Raw genomic sequence first — 22,084 nt, forward strand, 5'->3', positions numbered from 1 at the left:
TTCTTCACACTGAAAACATCAGGCCCAGAGGAGGGAGTCTTGCCCAGAATCCCTGGTTACCTCACGGAAGCCATGAAGCTGTTTCACAAATGAGCCACAAGAACTTGAATAGAGAACACCCCTATTTTGTGCTTCACACTTCGATCTTCAGCTTTTCTCTCACATTATGAGACAGACTCCCAGGAGGCTGAGGCACTGCTAGCTAGCCTGTCTGTAAGAGGAGAGAGTGGCTATGGCATCCTGGGCTCCAGGCAACAGAGCATCAAGCCCTACACTGCTCAGCGTTGCAATTGCCACTGTTGGTGACAAGCATGACCAGTCTGTGAGACAAATAATGGCAGTTGTCTTCCTAAGATACTTTTTTCTTTCCCTCCCCTCCACGTTCAGTCAAACAAAGATACCGTGGCTTACTGGATCTGTGTTGTGCTGAAGCTATGACCTTGGAAAGGATGGTTGTGCTTCAGTAGCCTACGGTGCATTTTTGAAATTTCTGTTGCAGTTCCCAGGCTGGAAGTAATAATAAAGGCAAATAATAAAGTAATAATAAAGTATGCAATCAGATGTGGATGTTGCAAGAATTGATTATAGCTTAGAAACATGCCATAAACATGTTCAATCCTCACATTTAAGACAGGATTACATGGGAGAACTAAACCTTAGTTTGAAGATTTATACCCAGAAGGGGCCCAGAAACGTTTAATCAGTTCTCAATAACAGTGTGAATCACGTTTGTTTCTGTGGTTTTTCCTTGTGTTTCCTGAAGACATTCACACACATACACACACCTCTATTGAGAAAAGAAAGATTCATCCCCTGCTAAATATTTAAGCAGAATGGAGTGGGGCAAGGAGGAAGAGAGGAGATGGCACCCATTTCCTCCTGCTGAACAGACCGATGGCTCTGGGATCATGCTTACACCCCACAGAGCTCCAGCTTTAGGGCTGGGGCACCCTCTAGTTAGGCTCATCTGTTTGCTAGCAGGTTGCCCAAATTGCAGAGGAAGCAGGGAGAGACCTCTCAGTTGTTTGCTTTGCAGGAGTCTATGCACTGTATTTTGAACAAGCAGTGGTTTGCATCCAAGCACAGAAATGCCAGGGAAACTTGTTGCCCCCCCTTATGCTCTGGGGAGCCGTAAAGGAGAAGTAGCTGGTGGTTACTGAATTGATCCAGGTGCAGTTCATAAGTCATGTGTGTCTGTTGTAGCTACTTGCAGCAGTGTTGATCAAACATAAGACACTCTTAGCTCTTTTTAATGGTAATCCATCTTCTGCAACATAATATTGATGACCATAATTGTCTAACTGTATTCATAATGATTTTTCATAAGGCTCAGGGAGAGCCAGTAAATAAAGCTAATTAATGGCAGCTGAAGATTTAATACTCTAAATTGGTGCACAGAAATGAAAGAAAACCAAAATCCAATTAACAACATTAAGTCCTGAGTTTGTGGATAAATTAAGCACAAATGTAAGAAACTGATAAAATATTAGTAAAATTTTGGCTGAGTATATCTGTTATTACAGCATTTTTCATTGGCATGTAGCAGGGTTGATTTACAGAGGTCTAGACCACCTAATTACATTGTTATGAAATTCATTCTGTGCAAATGCATATTTTAAAACCTGATTGTGGCTTTGTCATGGTTGAAGGAGGACAAATTAATCTCAGTGATTTGTGTGTTGTGTGTCTGCTTACCCAGCTTTATGTTTTTTACCTATTAATGATATTCAGATGCTCAAGCTTGCATTTAACTATCTTGAATAAAAATGTATTTTTTAATGTGTTCCCCAGTTTGCTGAATGGTGTTTGGAGTATGGTGCACATGGATGTCGTATTCCTGACCGACCTTATTCCCTCTTTGAAGGTAAAGTGATGGGGTTGCAAATGGTTTTGTACTACAGGAAAGAAGGGCATCGTTGCAATTTTGGCACACATGTAGGAGCTGGGAAGTATTTGGTGGGTTCCCTATACCATTACCTTTGCCTAAAAGAAGGCAGGGTGGCAGGAGGTAGAAAGGACAAACAAAAATCATTCACTATCACAACTTTCACTCCTGTTTGCATTTCAGCAGTTCAAATGTAAAACCAGTGCCAGTGTTAATCTGGAATGAAATTCTGCTGGGCTGATGCTGCTTGGTTTACAGCAAACAGAAGTCCAGGCAATAGTTTTGTCACAGGTGGCTTTTCAGAGGGACTAGGCAGCATCTGTGGGTAGGGGGTCTCAAACAAGTTTGTAGCTGTCAGAACTAGACCTTCTCTGCTGCCATACTCAACCAAGGAAAGGTAGTTTTAATATCAACCCAAATCACTTGAACAGGAAAGCAATGCAGAGTTCTTAAGGGCTTATCTGTAAATTCCAAGATGTTACCAGATACTTAGTTAGACCTTTGTATTTTTTTATTTGAATTTTATTTTCTACTCCGTTTATCCTCCTCACGTTACAGAATCAGTAGCAAGGAATTAGAGATGCAAGCGGGATTTCAGGTAGCTCCGCGGCTGCTCCGTGAACAATGAGCCTCCTGCGCCACCTGCCGCACGTATTTGAAATTACAGCAGCCGAGCAGGGGGATTTGCAAATAAACAATCCAGGGCGTGAATAAGCACGAGAGAGTAGTTGTATGCAACCCTTCTAAATACAGTTACTGTCTTAATGCTCAAAGGCGAAAAACATAAGTATTCCTTTTCCTGAGAGCACCCATGCTTACTCTTGTAGGGAGGGGAAAAAAGCAGGCATACAATCTGTTGTATAGAAGCTTTAAAATTTGTTGAGAAGGTGAAACAGTGACAACAGCAAGATGATTTGTGCTTTAAAGCTGACATACAGTTTTTATTTTAGTTTTTAATTGTCTGGGGTTTTTTCTAAAATAACCTACAAGTCTCATGTTTGAGATTTTTAAAACTGTTCATTTTGGGCTTTGTTTTTGTAGCCACAATTGTGCTTGTAATTGTTCAATTCTGCCTGTATGTGCATGCTTTGAACGTAAGTTGCATGTGCATCTTATGGGATTTTCCTAATTGTTTTGTTTTCATCAGATGCTGTAATTGAGAAAGGTTCCTTTATGTGTGCATAGCTGTTTATAAAATAGGATTTTAGCTTGGTCATAAAACTGAACTTGTATTTGTATGCTTTCCGGCTGTGCCTCTCTTGTCTGTCACCCTACAAGTTCTGTTGGGTGATACAGTTTGGGCTCTGGATGACCTCTTCATGAACAGTGAGGAAATGAATCTTTTCTTCACAAGTACAATAAGGTTTTGGCTTTTTCTATTAACCTGTGAAATGATGAGCAAGAGCTGCTCAAATGATGGACAGTCTAAACTTGGATTAACCTTTTCTTAATTTGAAATGGCATTGAAGTTGTTCAGTTGAGATGTTAGCAGAGATATCTTGTTTCTTGCCTTTGATCTTGTCAAATAAAACTTGGTTTTCAGGGTGAAGTACAGATGAACTTGCCTTTCCATAGGGCCTAAGTTCACCTCTTTAAAAAAAGATGTAGTGAGGGAGGTGTTCAAACAGGTGCTGTTGCCTTTGCTGTCAGCTGTGCTATTTTAATGTCAAAGATGTACAAAGATCTCTTTCTTGCTATGTTTTAGGCATGGCTGGAGCTATTCACTTCCTCTCAGATATTTCAGTTCCGGAGACTTCCCAGTTTCCAGCATTTGAACTTAGACCTCAAAGGAGGGAAAACAAAGTGGAACAGGACGGCTAAAACCATCATTTTGAAAGGAAACTGATGCCAAAAGAGATGAGATTGTTTAGTGCCTCCGATAGTGAACCAACTTGACGCTGAACTGACAGATGGATAAAGCCCTTTTCTCACCCCTCCTGCCCCAAAAGGACCATGAAGTCATTAGAGCATGGACAGGAGAAGCCACATTTAAGTTCTGTTAAAGTGACACCTTCAGATGGAGGACCAGAGAAGTCAAGTTTTGAACTTTTTCTCTTCTGTTGTATTTGTCTTCTTCAGGTCTTTGCCATGCTCTGCACGTTTATTGGTGTTGTGTGTTGATCCAAGTCTTTTGTTGTTAGCAAAAAGCTGGTCTGTGTGTGAATCTCTGTCCTGTACCTTCGTGCATGACTAACAAGAGCAGTGTTGCTTTCTGCAGAGTGGTTACCTGCAGAGAGAGTTTGCTGCAGGATGGTGCCCAGCTTCACTGGTGAGCTGGCAGTTCTTAGATGAAAAATGTTTCTATGTTCATCTTTTTCTGCCTTTTTCTCCACAGTCCTTACAAGCTAAGCTGGTGGAGATGAACCTGTTTTGATGAAGTGATATGAGGCCATATCTCTTTTCAGAAACATAGCAGTTTGGAAGGGGCCTGACTTGTCTTTTGCTGCTGTTGTGGGAGGCTTCTTTGAAAGTCTGAAAGAGAGGCTCCCTCTGACACCTGCAGCTGGGTAGTGTATTAGGGACTTAGAGCAGTGGAGATGCTTCTTCCCACCACTGCAAAGCCCCATCCCATGCCATGAGCTTAAACTGCAGGTGGAGTCACATGGACTAACCTCCCTTTGACACCAACAGCAGAGCCTGGACAGCATAACTGTCTTTCCTGGACCTGGATTTGGAGTAAATCTGTCCTGCAGTATCTCCTATACAGATGAGTAAGGGAGGGCAGGGTGCCAGGGCAAGCTTCTCATGCAGGTAGCTCAAGATGGCTGTTACTTTGGAACCAAGGTGGTTATTTGTTCTGGGCCCTCCCCTCCCATGTAGTAGTACAGGAGTGATAAATACCAGCTGCTTATTGAGGCTGCAGAGGATTATTAAGCAATATGAAGCCATTGCTAGCAGCTGTAATTGAAGTATATTTTGTCTTAAAATTCACACAGGAAAAGCCCTTTTCCCATAGTTTTAACTGCTGCTAGTGCTTTGCTTCCCCCTATAGTGTGGTGGGGTTGTGAAACACTAGACCTGCCTCCAGGTGCTCCTGTATATCAGGCCATTGGTTTGGGAGAAGTGGGACAAACTCTGAGTACACCTAGAGCAGGCTTGTGTGTCCAGGCAGTACCAAAGTGTAGTGCACTCTCAGTCACTCAGGCTCTGTGTTCATCCTCTCCCCAGGTCTCCTGTGCTCTGTCATTCCAGGTGCCAATATTAATTGGCATCTTCAGTTGGGTGTGAGTGTGACAGATGGCAGAGTTTGACCTTTTGAGCATGCATCAGGATATCTGTGACCTGTGGGCCATCTGCTGAGCATCAGTGTCTGTGGTCAGGCTTGGAGATGCATTGTTGTTCCTGCATAAATCTTTCTTGATTTATCACCTTGCAGGTGACTTCCTTGAGTGTGTTACAGTGTCTGTTGCCAAATCCGTTGGGGATGTTAATAATTTCCCTGTTCAGTTCTGCTGGACAACAGGAGCAGTGTCAGTGCAGAACAGCTTAATGTCACAGTGTAGCAGCTTCTCTGCTGATTTGTCAGGTAGGATTAAAACGTGGGAGCAGCAAGAGACTTTTCCACCCCTCTGGCAAAGGGCAGAAGGTGAGGTGGAAGCAACAAACCCAGCTGCATCTCTACAGCAAGGGATGGGGGAAAATGCTGAAAGGCAGTGGGGGTGGGGAATGCTGCATGGTAAGCAGCTGGGCTGAAGCAAACAGGAGCAGAGGAGCAGAAAGTGAGGAACAGAGGGACTTATTAATATGAAGGATCAGTGAAGAAGAGGAAGAGCTGATCACAGAGGCAATGTGCAGTGTACCAGTAAAGACCATCTCAATAAGAGATTCCTTTATGCTAAGAATTCGAAGAGCTAACTGTGGTTCTTTCTTCAGCCTGTGGATCCTGCCCATAGATAAACCAGGAAGGAACTTGCGCAGGATGAAGTCTCAGAGAAATGCTTACAAAGGAGGTAGACCCCAGCTCTGATGCTGTTTCATGTCCCGTTGTTCCTTCCCCTCCACTGTGGCTGCAGAGCATGTTGGCTGTGTTAACAGGGAAAGGGCTCACCACATTTACAGCAACTGCCTGTAAAAAGACAGAAGCCACTGGCCTTCCTGCCAAATCCCAAGCTTGTATTGTACAGACTGTTTAACCAAGGGTCAGCTGGCAGGTTTTTTCATTCAGTGATTATATGCATATTGGCGTTGGCTACTGTGCTTGGAATGGCTCCTGTGGGAGGTGATTTTGGCTGCCTGGAGACTAAAGGGTATTAAAACCTGCCATTTTTAAAAATACATAGGTATATACACACTCAGAACAGCTTAATGCTGAGCAGATACCCATGACAATGGAGTGGACCTGTCAATGAGTAAGTCAGCTGCCAGCTTCTTCTGTACCACAGCCATGGTGGGGCCTGGCAGGCCTGGCACCATCTTTCTCTGCAGAATGCTCTCAGAAGTAAGACTGGAAATGTATTGAGTTGGGAAGTGTCAGCGCATCTGCCTCATCTTCCTGATAAGACTTTCCCCGTGGCTCCTCCTTTCTGTTCATCACAGTGTTGTGATAAAGGTGGCCCATTAAGAAAAAGATACAGTGTGAAGGTGAAATGGTGCATTTCACCAAGGCATTGTCTTCAGAAATGATATCAAACTACAAATGTAGAAAATGTCTTAATATTCCCTAGTTTGCTTTGTCCGTGTGTAATAGTCCATCTGTTGCAAAAAGCAGTAGTGTTAAAAAAGGAAATGCTCTTTGGGCAGAAAAAGAGGAAAAAAATGCTGATGTTTTGTTCTTTGGCTTTATTAGTAAAGATCAAGCTATGTGGTGGTAATTTGTGTTAGTCTGTTTTTTTCTTCACTGCGGCTCTCCTTCCTTCCCTCCAGAATTGTGGCGATAGCTGTCCCACTGATCTGACTGCTGAGCTGATTCCCCATCTCATAGTCCTGCAGGATGAAACACATGCCAGAGATAGGGCAGATTGCTTTTTTGTAACCTTTACATTTTAACAGCACTGCAGGTGTCTTTCCTGCTGCTGCTCCCAGGCAATTTTTAGTGTACATTGCTTAGTGTAAAGCACTGCTTTCCTTTGTGGCCACACAGGTCTTGCTGAAGAGTTTGCAGCTAAAGCCTGGCTCAGGATGAGCTGGTTTTAACACACATGTATGAAACCTCTGTCCAGCTGACTAATAGCTGTTGTCCAGCTTTGAGGAAGTTTGAAATATTCCTCTAGCTTTAACAGAAAGAAATGCCAAGCATGCAACAAGCAAGGGGCAGTATTTCTGTTTCACAAAGCCCCTTGTGCCACTCATGGCCATCCTGGCCACTGAGAGAAACTGCTGCTTTATTGAATTCAGCATTTATTCTTGTGTGTAGATAATCTACAAATTCAGGTGTAGGTGGTTAATTGCATTGGGGCTTTGCTAGCACAACAGATTTCTGTAACATCTAAATAGCATATGACACTTGCATGGAAAGAAGTACATGTGCTGTGTATCACCTCACAGCTAGGCAGCACCATGCTGCCAGAGCTCTGCTCAGCAGGGTGTTTGGTGCAGCAGCATCAAACTGGTGAAATTGTTAACTTTTTTCCCATTTGTTTCCATTGGTTTCATGTCGATTCACAGTTGGGGCCAGTGTGATTTGTGCACAAGGAGCTGACTTTAAACCACTGCTTCTCCTTGACATCTGCAAGTAGACTGCTGTAAATCCAGCTTGTAGCTATTAGATAAGATAGGGTTAGGCAACAGGAGAGAAACGGTGAGACAGAGATACATCTATCCTTGTGACTTCTCTCACTGCATAAAGCTAAAATAACAGATCTGTACACAAAGGCAGGGCTGCTTGTCACTGTTCCCTCTGCTTTCTCTGCTGTCCCCTTCCATCTAGCAGCACATTGCAGCTTGCGACAGTGACTGCCAGTTGCACCTCTCATCTTTAATTACGGTATTTCTAGCAGTTGCTTTGTAAAAGCTGTTGTACGCTGGATCTTCCCTGGCATGGTGTCTCTGTAGTCATTTCCCTGCCAAACAGTACAAAGTGTAAGGCAGCTCAGCTCCTGGTGTCAGGACACCAGAGGGGGGGCTCCCACAGCCACACTGCCTACAAAGACATCCTGGCTCACCTACTCAATTAGCAGTGTTAGATCAGAAAAGAAAAAATGAAAGCAAATAGGCTTCACTATCTGAACAAGTGTTACAGCTTCTTGGCTGACCTGTCTGCCAAAAAGTGACATTTTGGATATAAGCATATAAAGCTAACCTTTCTGAGGTTTTGGAGTTGGTTTTTCTAAAGTAGGGAAGAAAGAATACCTCCTTTGCTTCTTTAGGTGGTCTGAATACCTTTTTGGAAAATGTAGTCCCAGCTGTTTGTTGTCACAGCAGTGTAAGCTGTCACAAGGGCTCCAAAGGAAAAAAAAACCAAACAGAAACACCCACAAACTATAGAAAGTTGTCACTACATTATCATTTCCCAAAGTGATGAAACACAGGCCCCACCAGAACTACACACAACGTGTACCAGGAGTCCCTGGTGGTGCCTCTTCTCATTTCCGATTTCAGCAGAAGGGCACTGACCCCTTCTCATTCTCACTGCTGCCAGGTCACAGCAGCAGAGACCTCAAAGGTGTCCTTCCCTGCCTGGTCCTGCCTCCTCAGAGGTACACCAAACACATTTTGGGAACACACAACTGAAGAAAGGACCTTAAGGGGTTACATTATCCATGTTCCTGACTCCCCACCCAGGTTCAAGGGCTCCACTAAAGCATCTCCATTCTGCCCAAGCCCTATCAAAGCATTTAAACCCCTGGATGAAACATGACTGCAAGAACCAGGAGACAGATGAACACAAGACACTAAATCACCTTCCTGAGGTAGATGGGGACTTTTCAAAGGCTGGCAGGGAAATCAGCTGCATGCTGTTCCAGTGCCTCTGGGAAAGGTGCACAAGAGTGCCCCACACATCCCCAGGACTCCCAGGCACCAGCACCAACCTTATTTTGCAAGTCAAAACACCACCCTGCCTCATGAACAAGGCTCAAAATCTCTTGTGTTAGAGAGAGGATGCAGTAGCTGCACCCAGAGAATCCCAGCAGATAAAGCACCAAACCCCCATGGGGAAGTTCATGTTAGCAAAGCTGCAGCAGCTGGCAGATTCTGGGGCATCACCACTGCCAAGTAAAATCATGTTGGAATTTGCAAGGCAGTAACTAGAGGAAAGGCATGTAAACAATTTGCAAGTAATACATATGGATGTCCACACAGGTGTTGGGTTTTTGAGAAAAGACCAAGCAAGTTTGTTAGCAGAGAATTCCCTGTGTTGTATGAGGCAGTGTCATCCATCAACACTAGGAAAAAAACCAGCCAGACATCAGGAAACTTCACCTGAAGTTGAATTTCAATGTACAAAGGCTTGCACATTCTATTCAATGTGTCCAGGACAAAGCCAGCTGTCATACATATATTTCATAATATAAAAGGACGTAATAACATCTATCTACTAACATGAGGTCTGTTGCCATTTCTATTGACAGAAAAAGTTGGATTTGCTTTTAAAAAATTACGTTCTGTAAACACAACCATACTCAGTGACATACACAGCTTTACACTTCACAGCATACACTTCAAGTGCATGCTAATTTAGAAAATATACAGTTGTGATGTGCAGATGGACCTAGTATTCATATACAAAATGTACTTTTTTGTTATCTGAAGTGTCACCCAAGCCTAGACTGCACACACAGAAGTACTTTGCTTTGTCCCTTATTATGATGCACAGTAAGGGAAAGCCTTGGTTACAATTTCACCCAAGTCAGGTATGCAGGAATGTACTCTTCCAGAGCTAGCTCTGCTCCAGAGGGCTACTAACTCCACCAGCAGAAACAGTGGCCCTAGAAGTTCTTCTTAGACACTCATAATTCACAGCAAAAGAGATGTTCTGCAAATCCAGCTTGACACCTAGAAACAAGTTCTCAGAAGCCACTGGCACAGAACAACAGCACAATAAAGCTTTGGCTCCCTCTGCAACAGAGGTCTTCAGATTCCAAACCACCTCAGCGACCTCTGTGCCCTGGCTGGCATGACATAGGAGCATTCACCTGATACCCAAAAGACTACACTGGACTCCTAACCCTCAGCTATGCTGTTTTTGCAGGTCATTCAGCAGCAGGAGGCAATGGCATCATCTTTTTGTCATGTCGGTGACAAGACTCTGAATATGCACAAAGGGAGAAAGTCCCATTAGTACAAAGCCATGTTTCAGAGCAGCTTCACATTTCTGCTAGACATGGATGGGTGTGAGAGCCCTGAAAGGCAAAGGGGCTCTGTGTTTATTTTAAAGTGGTTGTTTGTGGTCACTCAGAGAGTTGGCCACGAGCACTCGCAACAAAATGTGTGAAGAACTCAGAGATACTGAAATCCAAATCATCTGCTATTAAGAGCCTGTCCCAAAAAGTTATTATTTTTCTGACCTAGAGAGGAGAGCAGATTTACAGATCTGCCACCTGAAGATGACAGCTTTACTTGGTACTCTTTGTGGCAGCAGTAAAACTATATTGAAAGATACTATTTCTCAAACTAAACTAAACTCCCATCAACATCAAAGGAAGTAAACTTGTACCTGTGCTCCTATCCCTTCTAAATATTTTCCAATTTAGGGAAGAAAACTTACGTATTTCATTGTTCCTAACTGTTCTGTCAAGAGGCACAAGTAGCTCTGAGGTTGTAACACCTCCCTCTCGTGCCAACATTCAGGTCATTGTCTGTTTCATACAATCTCAGCACTGGCACAACAAGGGGAGCCAAGATGCTGATCACACAGACAGAGTCCAGGTGATGGACAAGAAACACTCAGGTCCCAGTTCTTAACTTCTTGGGTGCATCATTTAAAGCAACAACTCCCTCTTTCCTAGGGCACTTGGCAGAGCCTCTGCCATGACTCAACCAATGCTGGTACTCTAGTCACAGTGACTTTATCACAGCATCCTTCTGTTATATATCAGAATTAAACTGTAGAAGAAAATCGTATAAGAAAAAGATGATAGTCACAATTTCTGATAAAATCATTGCCCTGCTTCTTCTATCTTTATCCTCTTTCTCTGTCATTTCCCTTAGATGAGGGCATTTCTGCTGTGGGGAGGCTGCACATCAGTCTGGGGTTACAAGAACTGTTATCAGTAACCTGCCACAACACAATTAAAACCTTGATTGAAATGAACAATAAATAAGGAGAAAGACATACAGGTTTTAAATATAGGTTTCCATTAAAAGCATTACAAAGACAACTTCTCTCATTTTGAAGACAAAGAAAAAATCCACTTCTACTAAAAAAAAAAGAAAAGAGGGGAAAAAAAATTAAAATCACCCTTTTGCAAGTAACTTTAATGAGGAAAGGCGCAGGGAAGGGAAGGAGAGAGGAATTGGAGAACTAGCAAGTGTTCAAAAGGGCAGGTGCCCTCCATCTTGGTCATTTTGCAATTGCATCTTCTTCTCACACAGTCAGGTCAGAGAGCCAGAGTCCTCACGTGGAGGATTTCACCACCTGCTCATAGGGGGGAGGTGGTGTGTTGCAATAGGAAGGTGGGGGTGGGTAAACAGGGTTTCCTTGTGGGGAATTGGGCTGGACATGGAAAGCCATAGCCATGGGATTCATCACAGGTCCGCCTGGATCTGTGTAATACGGCACTCCAGGTTGTTGTGACCCTGAAAGAAAGAAAGGGAGAGAAAAGGTATCAGCAACAGCAGCAGAATTGGGTTGTGCTCTCCCAGGGCCTGTGCTCTGCACATTCAGACAAGGTTTTCCATACTGGTCATCAGAGCAAAGATAAGGAATATCTTTCTCCCTTCCAGAAAAAACCCAGGCTGGCAGGACTGCATTCAGTTTTTCAGGTATCACCAAAAAGTTTCAATTTTACATCCAATGGAAATCACTTAGTGAAACAAAGGGCACCACTGCTCCAGGCAAACTACCATTTGCAAGGGAAAACAGTGAGCTCTGTTCAGCTCCCTTGATAGAAAAGCTTCTCTGTCTGCAAGAGACAGAGAAGAGAGGTGTGGGAATCCAGATGGACAAAGGAGTCTCTACTGTGGCCCTGACTCAGGTGTCAAGTCTTACACAGATTATTTTGTGGTGTCCTGGACTGCTGATAAACCAGAGCACAGCTCAGATGGATAATTTCCCTCCTAGGCATGGAGGTGATGCCTAGATACAGCTTGCAGGTGAACCTGCATGAAGCAGAGAGCCAAGTCGTAGCCAGTTACTGCTGGCTAACACAATGGGACAAGATAGCTTTGCACAGATTAAATTCAGGACATTACATCAGAGCCTGCAGGGACAAGGAAAGGAAATGTATGGCCAAACATGAAATTCTTTGGCTATGACACATAAGGAGCAATAAAGATTGCTGCCATAAGAACAAAGCTGGTGTGTAACCCTCCCCAGATATCACAGTGGGTGGTGGAAGACGACTTAATGCAACTGAAGTCACAGACTATCTCAAGATGTAAGCTAATTTTCCTCTCTCTCTGTCTGTTTAAATAAAGATGGACTGGGAAAAAAGTCAAGACTGAGCAACAGGTTTTCCTCTTTTGGTGACAGTCTGTGATTCCTACAATGACACAGCTTCTAAGGGATTTCCCTCTTCCATTCTGCCAGTCAGGCCCCCAGAAAAGCACTCCCATCAGATGCTGCTGCTATCTCTGTAGGGAAGGAGTGAGACAGGAAATGAGTCATGTTTTGAGGGCTGCACTTCAACAGTAAATTTGCTACAGATACCAAAACTGGAAGAGTAACTAGTGGAAAATGGGAACTTGCTTAACTACTAATTCTCATTGCTTTTGTTGCTGAATATTTCTAGAATACTAGAAAAATTAAAAATAAAAAATAGAATAAGTGGTGGGGTTAGCTCAGAGCCCAAAGCTTTTAAGTAACAGTAATAAGAGTCTGGAAGCAGGTGCCATAAGCAAGTCATCAAAGAGCTTGTATTTATTTTATATTTGCCCACAATTTGTGTCCCATGAAGCACCATAAAAGAGTAAAACTTTGCTCTAAATTTAAATCTGGTGTTTACCAATCCAGCCAAAGACACTCTCTGTTCACATAAACTCAAGGCTATTTTTCAGGCTTAAAAATATTAGTCTAGTTGGATTGGCTCGCCCCCAGCTGAAAAATACTCTGTTCAGTCAAAGAGAAAAACAGAGGTAGAATGGGAGCTCCCAAAAAAACCTCTCAGGATTTAAACAAGGAGGGTGAATAAAGTGTCAGTTTGTGTCTGTAACAACATCTTTTTAACCATTCAAACCCAGCAGAGTTTCCAACTGGAACTACCTAACAGAGGGGAAGAAATTACAAATATAGAAACCAATTTTGCCAGGGGAGCCCTCACTAGGTAGGTTCTCCTGATGCTCACAGTTATTACTTACCAGAGAGACAGCAATCAGACTAACAAGGGGAAAAAGACCATTTTGCCACAGAAAGACTGCAGCACAGAACACTGAAGGCAAATCAAAAAGAAAATACTTGCAAGACAGCCAGATTGTGGAAGAAAATACTAGGCTTTCCTTCACCTCTGCCAGATGTTACCAATCGTATTTAAAACTCTTTGCTCATGTGACTGTTGAATTTGGACACCTATCATTTGTTTACACTGCAAAGACAGAGCTTGCTAGCCTCCTTTCATGCACAGACACACAGCTGTAAAGGTACTGGGAAGCAAAACAGAACTGAAAGTCCTGTCATCCCGTGTTTCAAAACTGCTTCTGTACACTGAAGCTGAATTATGCTGTTGGAAAGGCTGAAGACATCACTCACTGCAGGAGGTGGCTGCATGGTTTAGTGCAGTGCAATTCCTTGTACAAATCCCACAGTTTCCAAAAACCAACGAAACAAAAGCTCAAAACCCACCCTTTTCAAGTGCCTTTGCCAAAGTAAGAAACCAGTGAAACTTGTATAAGCAGTCTCTAACCTGATGCAGTGTTGACTGGTTGCCTGGTGTAAGACACGTTAAAAGTAGGTTCTTCTACTAATGGAGGAGGGTACATCCGCCTTCGGATAAAGAAACCAGCTCCACAACAAAACAAAACTCCCATCATCAAAAGGAACCTAGGCAAAAAGAAGAGAGAAGTCAAAACCTGCACATTCAGGCAGTATTTAAATCCAGACTGTTTACTGACAGTACATCAGCCTTCATCTTTTAGCAGGGTTTCTTAAATAGGTTCCCTCTTGAGAGCAGGTCTGTCATTTGGGATAGCACTCATTGGGCACTTATGGATATATTATGGACATCTTCAGTGCTTAGTACTATTGTCAATGTTTTCTGCCACGTAAAATACAAACCTGAAAGTAAAACACACTTGAACTTTTCAAAAGTTCGGGTTCACACCTGACCTTGGCCACTGGGATGCTGAACTGAAATTCCAGGCCAATACAGTCTCAAACTGCGTGTCTTGAAAGCAGGCCCCAGGCTTACAACATCTAGGCTGCCCAGGAGGTTTGTGGGGGACAGAGAGGAATACTATTTTGCAGTTGCCATTAAAAGAAAAATCTTAGATGTTCTTAAATTAACCTAATGTTTTAATTTGGTCTCCTGTGGGAAGCATGATAGCTGGCACTTAAGATCAAACCAGAAGACTGAAGAATTCAGTACTGATGGTGACAAACTTTGCTCTGTGCTTCCTAGATGGGACATTACATTCTCAATAAAAAGAGACATAATTTAGCTACAGTTCTCCTCCTCTCAGCTCCTCTTCCAAATTAACTAAACTGTCCTCACCATTCCCTTGCCCTGGTGCTGTGGAAACAAGAACATGCAGCAAGGGCACATCAGATTTTGATCCTCAGACAGAGGCTTTCACTGTGTTTCCTTGATCAGTTATCAGACACTCCAGTGACTCATGCAAGCTCTGGTAAATATGAATGGTTCTTCTGCCTGTAATTGCCATCTTGTTTCATGGCCTTTGACTGGAAGACAATGACGACTGTGCTTTTTTTGGAAGGGAAGGAGGCCAGAGGCAAGCCATGCTACACACCATGCTCATCTCCTCTGGAGAATTCCCGGGTGCCTAAGAGTGTAGCACAGCATTGCAGCAAGAGTTATTTCATGCAAAGGCTCAAACTCTGTTCTTGTTTCTACATTAGAAATGAGAGCAGAAGGAGGTTCTTTTTCCCTGAGCCAATATTAATACACTCCCCTTTGGCAGTGCTCCTGCAAAGGATTTTTTTCTGAACAGAAAAACAGAGATTTACGACGTCAGCCCAGGGATTGAGATAGAGAGCTCTTCACTTTTATCAGTAAGGATTGTACACTGAAATCCCACAGTCAGCTTTGGGAAATCTCTGTATTATAGTATATATCAGGCTTCTGTTTTTCACTGTTTATTTGTTTCAATTTTGAAGGCTTTTTAAAATCAGTGTTCAAATTCCACATAAAAATGCCTGAAATCAGGTCTTCTAGGAGAGCATTTGCTTTCTCTGTACTGTAATGAGAAGGTTTTATTCAGGTGCTTTCTTAAATTCCACTCCAAAAGGAATTTACCTTATTTTTTCATTATGCATATAATAGTGATTAGTTTAAGCTTTATCCAGATTACTGAGCTGCTGGTTTCACAAGCTCAATCTTTCTGCTTTCTTTTCCTTTGCTGTCATCTCTAGTGCAATCCTCATAGTCATAAATGTACTTCTCTTCCTTTTTAATTGAAGCCTCAATTCAGCTGGCAAGAATATACTAAACCCTGCCTAAAAGCACAATCCTCCTTATATGATCCACTTTTAAAACAGAGTGCCCAACAAAAGCCAGTGAATGCTGCTGCTGGGTAGTAGCTGGGACAAGCATAAAGAATTCAGCAGTTTTGGATAAAAGTGGAACTGCTGCCTCTACAAAGCAGTTAGATGCAGAAGCAGGAAAGGTCAATCTGACAAGAATAACCTCCTTTTTGACTCTTTTCTTACTACATCGGGAGAATTTTACAAGAAAAAAAAATCAAAGTCCTTGCATTTCTGTGTACACATACACCTTACTGCATCCTTGCACCTACTGAACTTTAAAATACCAGGGCTGCCAATACCCTGATTTAAGTCCAACAAACAAGACAAGGACAAACATAAAATTCCTAAATGCCCTGGACCTACCAAAAATACCATAGTCGCTGGATAGAGAGAGCTCTTACACAGCATCTTGAACCACAGCAATCCTCATAGGAGCGACATCTGCAGAGAAATAAAGAGATGGAGTGTTAGAGAAGCAGCTGTCACACAGATTAAAATGGTATCCCCAACCCTGACACCATTTTCACCCCTGACCAAAGCATTATTTTAAGAACATACTACCCTTGGCTGGATAAAGCTGTCAATCATATACATGGCACCGCTCTATCCCTATTCAGGAACTTTTTGCATGTTATTGAAAATACCTTCCTCTATACTTAATCTCAAACCACTTCAAAAAGACTGAATGTGGTGTTCAATTCTATATTAAAAAGGACAAGTTATAAAGAAAAGCAGTATTATTGTCTTTTCTTCCACAGTAAATGAACACTACAGACCTCCAACAGATGTTTGGAGCATCAATGTTTGGAGTTTTATTCACTGGAACAGACAAGAATTGCCAGAACAAAACTGCCAGATCACCCTCTCTCTGAAGATCTTCCAAGCAGAGAAACCACCGAGTGCAGAGAAAACTCTAATTGTACTGTTATTTGCAAATTTTATGCCTGTTTTTGCTTCTCAGAAGTTGCAATTTTAAAGGTATTACAGCACCAATCACTGTAAGCACAAGGTACCACTTCAATAAAGCAAGCACATACATTAAAGGCAACCTCTGGACAATTCCTATGGTAACTCCCATTTCCCACACAAGTGAAACGTTTGGTAGGGAAAATTACCAAGGTAACACAGAATCTATGATATGTTACAGACTTGGATGAAAATAAGAAGATTAGCATATCCACATACAAAAAGAAAAGAGGAGGTGACCAAAACTGGATTGATCTTTTTAAGGGTGTTCACATCTGTGTGCAGAATGCACATATTTATTTGCGCATCTGATCCTGGACAGTTTGCTCAACTGCTTGACTGTGCTCCCATATTTGTATGCAAACTAAAAACATGTCAGTTGAATAATTGTACAGACAATTACACATTTACATGCTCAATTAACAAGGCTTCACTCACAAAACATATTGTCACATAGGCTTCAGCCTCCAGCTGGAGCCAAAGGAGGATGCTCTATGGATACACAATCAGTTGTTTTGCAAGTTAAAACAGTTTCATGTTCTTCTGATGACAAATAAGGAGGAGGATTTATTAAAGCAAGCTGGAGGATCTGACATGATCATCATGGCAAGCTTCATTAACACATCCAGTTTGAGACTCAGGCCAAGGAAGTCGCTCATACCAAAAGAAAAAATACCCGCTTTGCTGTCACTGAACCTGAAAGTGACCCATCTGCAATTTTTCTTTTTTAAAGCTTCCCAGGATCCTGACAACTGCTCATACTCAAAGCTACCAGACCTCACATAACTACTAACAAGGCTTAGCAAGTCAGCATTACCTTCAGTCCCATTGGGACCAAGAAATTAAGCACTTCTTCATGCTCCTACAGTGGATCAACCTTACAGGAGGTTTCAAGACATACGTTAAAGTCAAGGACAGATTCAGGTTCCTTACAAAATGGACTGGAAGCTGCTGCTTTCTGTTAAAGCAGTGGTCATGGTACCCTTTTGCTCTGCAACATGCCTTTGGTTGGAGCATTTCATCCATGGTGATAGGCACTTGCCCCCTTGGCTGATGCTGCACAGCATGAATTTTGTTGGGCCAGAAGAACAGAGAAGAAACAGAGCCCACAAATCTAGAAGCCTTTCTTGAGGTCATTAGGACAAAAATAAAAAGAAATATTTTAGGAATGTGAGCAGTCTTTATCTCTGCCTCCATACACTGGCTCTGTGAGTCCATACAACTACACCTGACCACACACAGGATGGGGAGTGGAGGCACCATTTCCCAGAGCCCCAAGAGCTTCACCTGTAATAAAACTTAAACAGAGAGGGCATAGAGGCTGCACACACACCTCTCCCATGCCCACCCCTGCCTTGCCTCTTTTGCATCTGTTTTCTCGAGAGCCAGAAGACATGGGAAATGGCTATTTTAAACATATATAATTATGGTCATTCAAACCACCAAAATTAAAGGAGCATCTGTAGAGGAATATGGTACCTGGATCTATTTTTTATCTTTGAGTTATCTAGGTTACAAGTCAGCACCATTTTTAAAGTCTCAATGGCTTAGTTTGTGTTCCTGCAAAAGAAGGCTAAAGCACCAGCTGGAAGTCAGAAAGGCTACACTGCTGAATATTTATGAAGCTCCTGAGACCACTGACTGACAAACAAACAGGCCATCAAACAGAAGTTTCAGATGACTGCACTTTCAAATGGTTGAAAACAATGATGCAAAGGATAGAGGAGTCTCTTATTGTGGTTCCAATTCGTGGCACTCAGCAAGCTTTCTGAGCCAACTCATCCAAGGCTGAGCACGGCATTTGCTGGGTGGATCTGTGAAGCTAAACCAGTACCACAACTCAAGAAGGAAATCCTTTTGAGATCTAACACTGGTATTCTTTTCACTTTTTACCCTTAAAACCAAACAAGTGCTTTATTTTGTGTGCCTGTGAAAATGGACACGTGTACCCATATGTGAGCCTGGAATCAAGGCTGCAATTAAGGATGATGCCATGATAACAACCTGCTGTTTGTATTCCCCACCATTTGATAGCAGCAGCAAAAAGGACTGGAAGAACAAACATTCCTTTTGCTGATACTGCCATCAGGCTACAGCAAAAGTTCTGCTGATCTCTTGTTCTTGATTCAATGCACTATGGAAAATCAACACAACTCCTGACAAGATCGATCCCAATGACAATTACATGACAATTACATGACAATTACATGACAATTACATGACAATTACATGACAATTACATGACAATTAACTTACAAAAGCCAGATTTATTACCTGGCAAAAGACAACAACAAAATCAGCTTAAGAATAGAGTAGCGTACAACCTTAAGTATAACCAGTCTTTGATGTACTATCTCTCACTGCCTGACAGCAAATCACAGCAGAATTAAGACCCTGGATCATTAAAAAAACCCCATAATTAAGCACACGCACATATATATTTATTGAATTAGTATGCATTTTCTTTAAATTGCACCCATGCTTTGGCTCTGCTTTACAGGCACCAGTTGTGCCCAATGCCAGTTGAAGTAGAATGAGATTTACGATTGATCTGAAGTGCACTGAGCCCATCTCCAGAAGACTTTTCTAAAGTCAATTTCCCTCTTTCACAGATCAGTGATGATTCCAAGAACTCCACTTCCCTAGGGCAATGTTCATTTCATTGATCAAAAGTTAACCCATGACACAGCATAAGGCATAATTTATTTGCTTTGCTAATCTGCAACTTCAACAAGAATACAGTCTCTTGGAAACTGTCTGCAATGTGATTTATGATTTAGAAGGCACATATTTTCATTCTTAATTCAGTGGAGTGAAAGCACTGTATCTGCATGTCCGATGTCTTGAACTGCTGGCACACCAAGGAACTGCTGTGTCACAGATCAAAGGTACATAGTATGTCAGATCACAGGGACAAGGTTTTTCTCTGGGTTCACACTTAAATCATGGCACTGAACTTCTTTCCTTTAAGGACAAGCAAAGCAGAGAGTTTCACATAAAGGTGTATGGTATGACCCAAACTGTACAAACAACTACAACTCTTTTCTTGCATGTGTTCTGTGGATAATAGCTGCTCAATGAAATTGTCCAATAGCTCTTCTCCAATTATACCTGCATCTACACAGTTGAACAAGTCCCGTCTTAGCAGAGCTGCTGCAGCAAAGAGCTGCATCTTTGAAACGCAAGCTGTAGTGTTCTTAGTCTTTTTCTCTAGATGTTTTGCATCATATGGGTCAAAACCTGATTTAACATTTAAGATGTTTGATTAGTAATGTATTTTGGAGGAGTAAAAACATAAACTGTCAATCCACATGTAGTGGCAGAAACCTTACTGTAGACACAGAGACAGAGGATGAGAGGATGAATTAAAACCACAACCCCACCTCAACTACCAGATACAGTAAACTGCATGATCTCTAACCACTGTTCTGAAGACAAGCCAGACCTGAATTTTAAAAAAAGGTTGCATGCCAGTCACAGGTTACATGATTGCTGTACATAACTGTAAATTCAATGATACAAATTGGGATTCATTGAAACACAGAAAGCACTGGCAGTTTTGGACTGGGGGACAAGAAAAGTAAAGGGAGTCGGGGGCCTGTGTAAATGAAAATATAGCAGTAGACCAAAACTAAGAACACAAAAGAAAAATTTTGGGGGGCTGGTAGTAGCATTAGATGAACTTAAGGAAGTGCCAGATGCAGCCTTAATACTGACATGAGCAAAAGACCAGAAGGAGTAAGAACTCATAAGAACTGTAAGGGGTGAACTCCTGAGAGTGGGTCTCCTCCAGGCACAGCCAGTGCTGAGCCATCAAAGTCAGAAGGTTCAGGTCTGCTCCCATGGAACAGATGGCAGCCAACAGCCAACAGCTGAAGTATGCATATGTATTTACTTGTTCTAGGACAAAAAAAGTTTGAAAAATAAAATAAAACAATCTAATCTGCTTGTAACTCAGCTGCCCGGATAAAATGATACTGAATAGAGAAAAGACAAATAAGCCTTGAAACAAATAGAAAAAGCAGGCAGTCACCACAAAGCGAGTAGCAGAAAATTTTAATGAAGCTCTGTGCTGTGGCTGTGCTGTCAACGAAGAGTGATGATACTGAGCTCAACAAGATCTACACTGATGTGATGTCACTGAGCTACACTGCCACAAGACTGAGACCTGATGGATAAAGAATGAGGAATATTAACTGAAGATGTACCATGCCATTGAGGAAGAGTTATCTTCTATCAAGTTTATTTAAACATTAATTTCAAACAATTCTGTATGTGCATTTCCATCTTTCCATACAAAGCAGTCTTCAAAGCAAATCCATTGCCTGTACTGCTGTGTAAGGAAAGACACAGACTATTGACTGCAAACATGGGGAATACCACTGCACAATGGAAGGGTTACACCAAGAAATCCATTTTGCTACAGGTGCCCAGAGAAGATGGAAATCAAAACAGAGTCCAACTCTGCACCTGGGAGTCCTACCTAAGTAACAATTTCTGAGTCCCAAAGGTTTAATCTCTCTCCAGAAAGATGCTGCAACACAAAGGCCACATCCTTCCACTGGCATTCACTCAAGTGCTTGAGGAGCAATGAGATAGGCAAGGTCTTTGGCTGGTGGAACAGAGTCATAGGCAACATCTGCTTTCCAGCCTCGGTCTTGGAGTTCATTGTGTCTCTCTAGCATGTACATGGCTTAATTTTCAGCAGACACAACTCCAACTCAGTCACCTGCAGTTACAGGTCCTCAGCACCAAAAAGTCTTTGTCTTCTTATAAAGAGGTGATCTCTCAGCATATGCAATAACAATGCCTTCTAAGACATAAGTCTGATAAGTAGTGAATACATAAGTTTATTATAATAAATATAACTGCTGAATAGATGAATGCAGCTGTGACCTCAGTGCACATCTGTACTTGAGAGTTAAAACACTTCTGCTGGTACCCAGGAGACCACTAGAGACAGTAACTTGGTAAATCCAGGCACTTGGTAAATCTCACAGCCCTTAACTACATAAGAAAATGTAAGGCAAAAAAAAAAAGAAAAGGACTGTCAGGTAATTTTTTTCTACAGAGTAGAAACAACAGAGACAGAAACAGTATTTGCTCAGATTAGAGTCCTGTCTGCTTTGACACAATTAAAATCTCCTACAAGACAATCTCCTTGGCTCCTGTCCTTCACACAGACATGAAAAACAAGAGCAGGCAACAGCTGAAAAAGGGTTTATTTCTCAATTACTCTGTAGGTGAAGAGCCTATAAACACTATCTCTGCGCAAGAGCTCAGCAGCTAATACAGCAAATCCTCCCCCACTTCTGATGGAATGAGAAGTATTTGCTCAGCTGCTCCTATTAAACCAACCCTTCTCACAATCTTCTCCTACCCAAAGGTTTGCCACAACCCCAGCCCTCTCTTCCCAGATCCCAAGAAGAATGCCACCCTACAGAGGAACTCTCTTTGTTGTCTGTAAAGTACCACTACATGGTTTTCTGGCCAGCATA

At 42.3% G+C, this 22,084-nt stretch overlaps 2 protein-coding genes across 3 annotated transcripts in view; one reads left to right on the forward strand and one right to left on the reverse strand.

The window, feature by feature from the left end:
* LANCL2 (LanC like glutathione S-transferase 2) overlaps positions 1-6,696 on the forward strand; it is a 33,386-nt gene extending 26,690 nt beyond the window's left edge. For both annotated transcript variants that reach the window (XM_085051548.1, XM_085051549.1), the window contains exons 8-9: positions 1,792-1,864; positions 3,591-6,696. In XM_085051548.1, coding sequence (XP_084907674.1) covers positions 1,792-1,864; positions 3,591-3,706 — 189 coding nt within the window. In that variant the 3' untranslated portion in view covers positions 3,707-6,696. The remainder of the gene's footprint in view (positions 1-1,791; positions 1,865-3,590) is intronic.
* Positions 6,697-11,098: 4,402 nt separating this feature from the next.
* The window catches only part of VOPP1 (VOPP1 WW domain binding protein), a 62,106-nt gene continuing 51,120 nt past the window's right edge, over positions 11,099-22,084 (reverse strand). Inside the window, exons 3-5 of the mRNA XM_085051559.1 lie at positions 15,984-16,061; positions 13,822-13,958; positions 11,099-11,560 (exon numbers count right to left, since the gene is read on the reverse strand). Coding sequence (XP_084907685.1) covers positions 11,379-11,560; positions 13,822-13,958; positions 15,984-16,061 — 397 coding nt within the window. The 3' untranslated portion in view covers positions 11,099-11,378. The remainder of the gene's footprint in view (positions 11,561-13,821; positions 13,959-15,983; positions 16,062-22,084) is intronic.

Source organism: Lichenostomus cassidix, chromosome 2 (genome assembly GCF_008360975.1).
Source record: "Lichenostomus cassidix isolate B80296 chromosome 2, HeHo_3.0, whole genome shotgun sequence".
Classification (NCBI taxonomy): Eukaryota; Metazoa; Chordata; class Aves; order Passeriformes; family Meliphagidae; genus Lichenostomus; species Lichenostomus cassidix.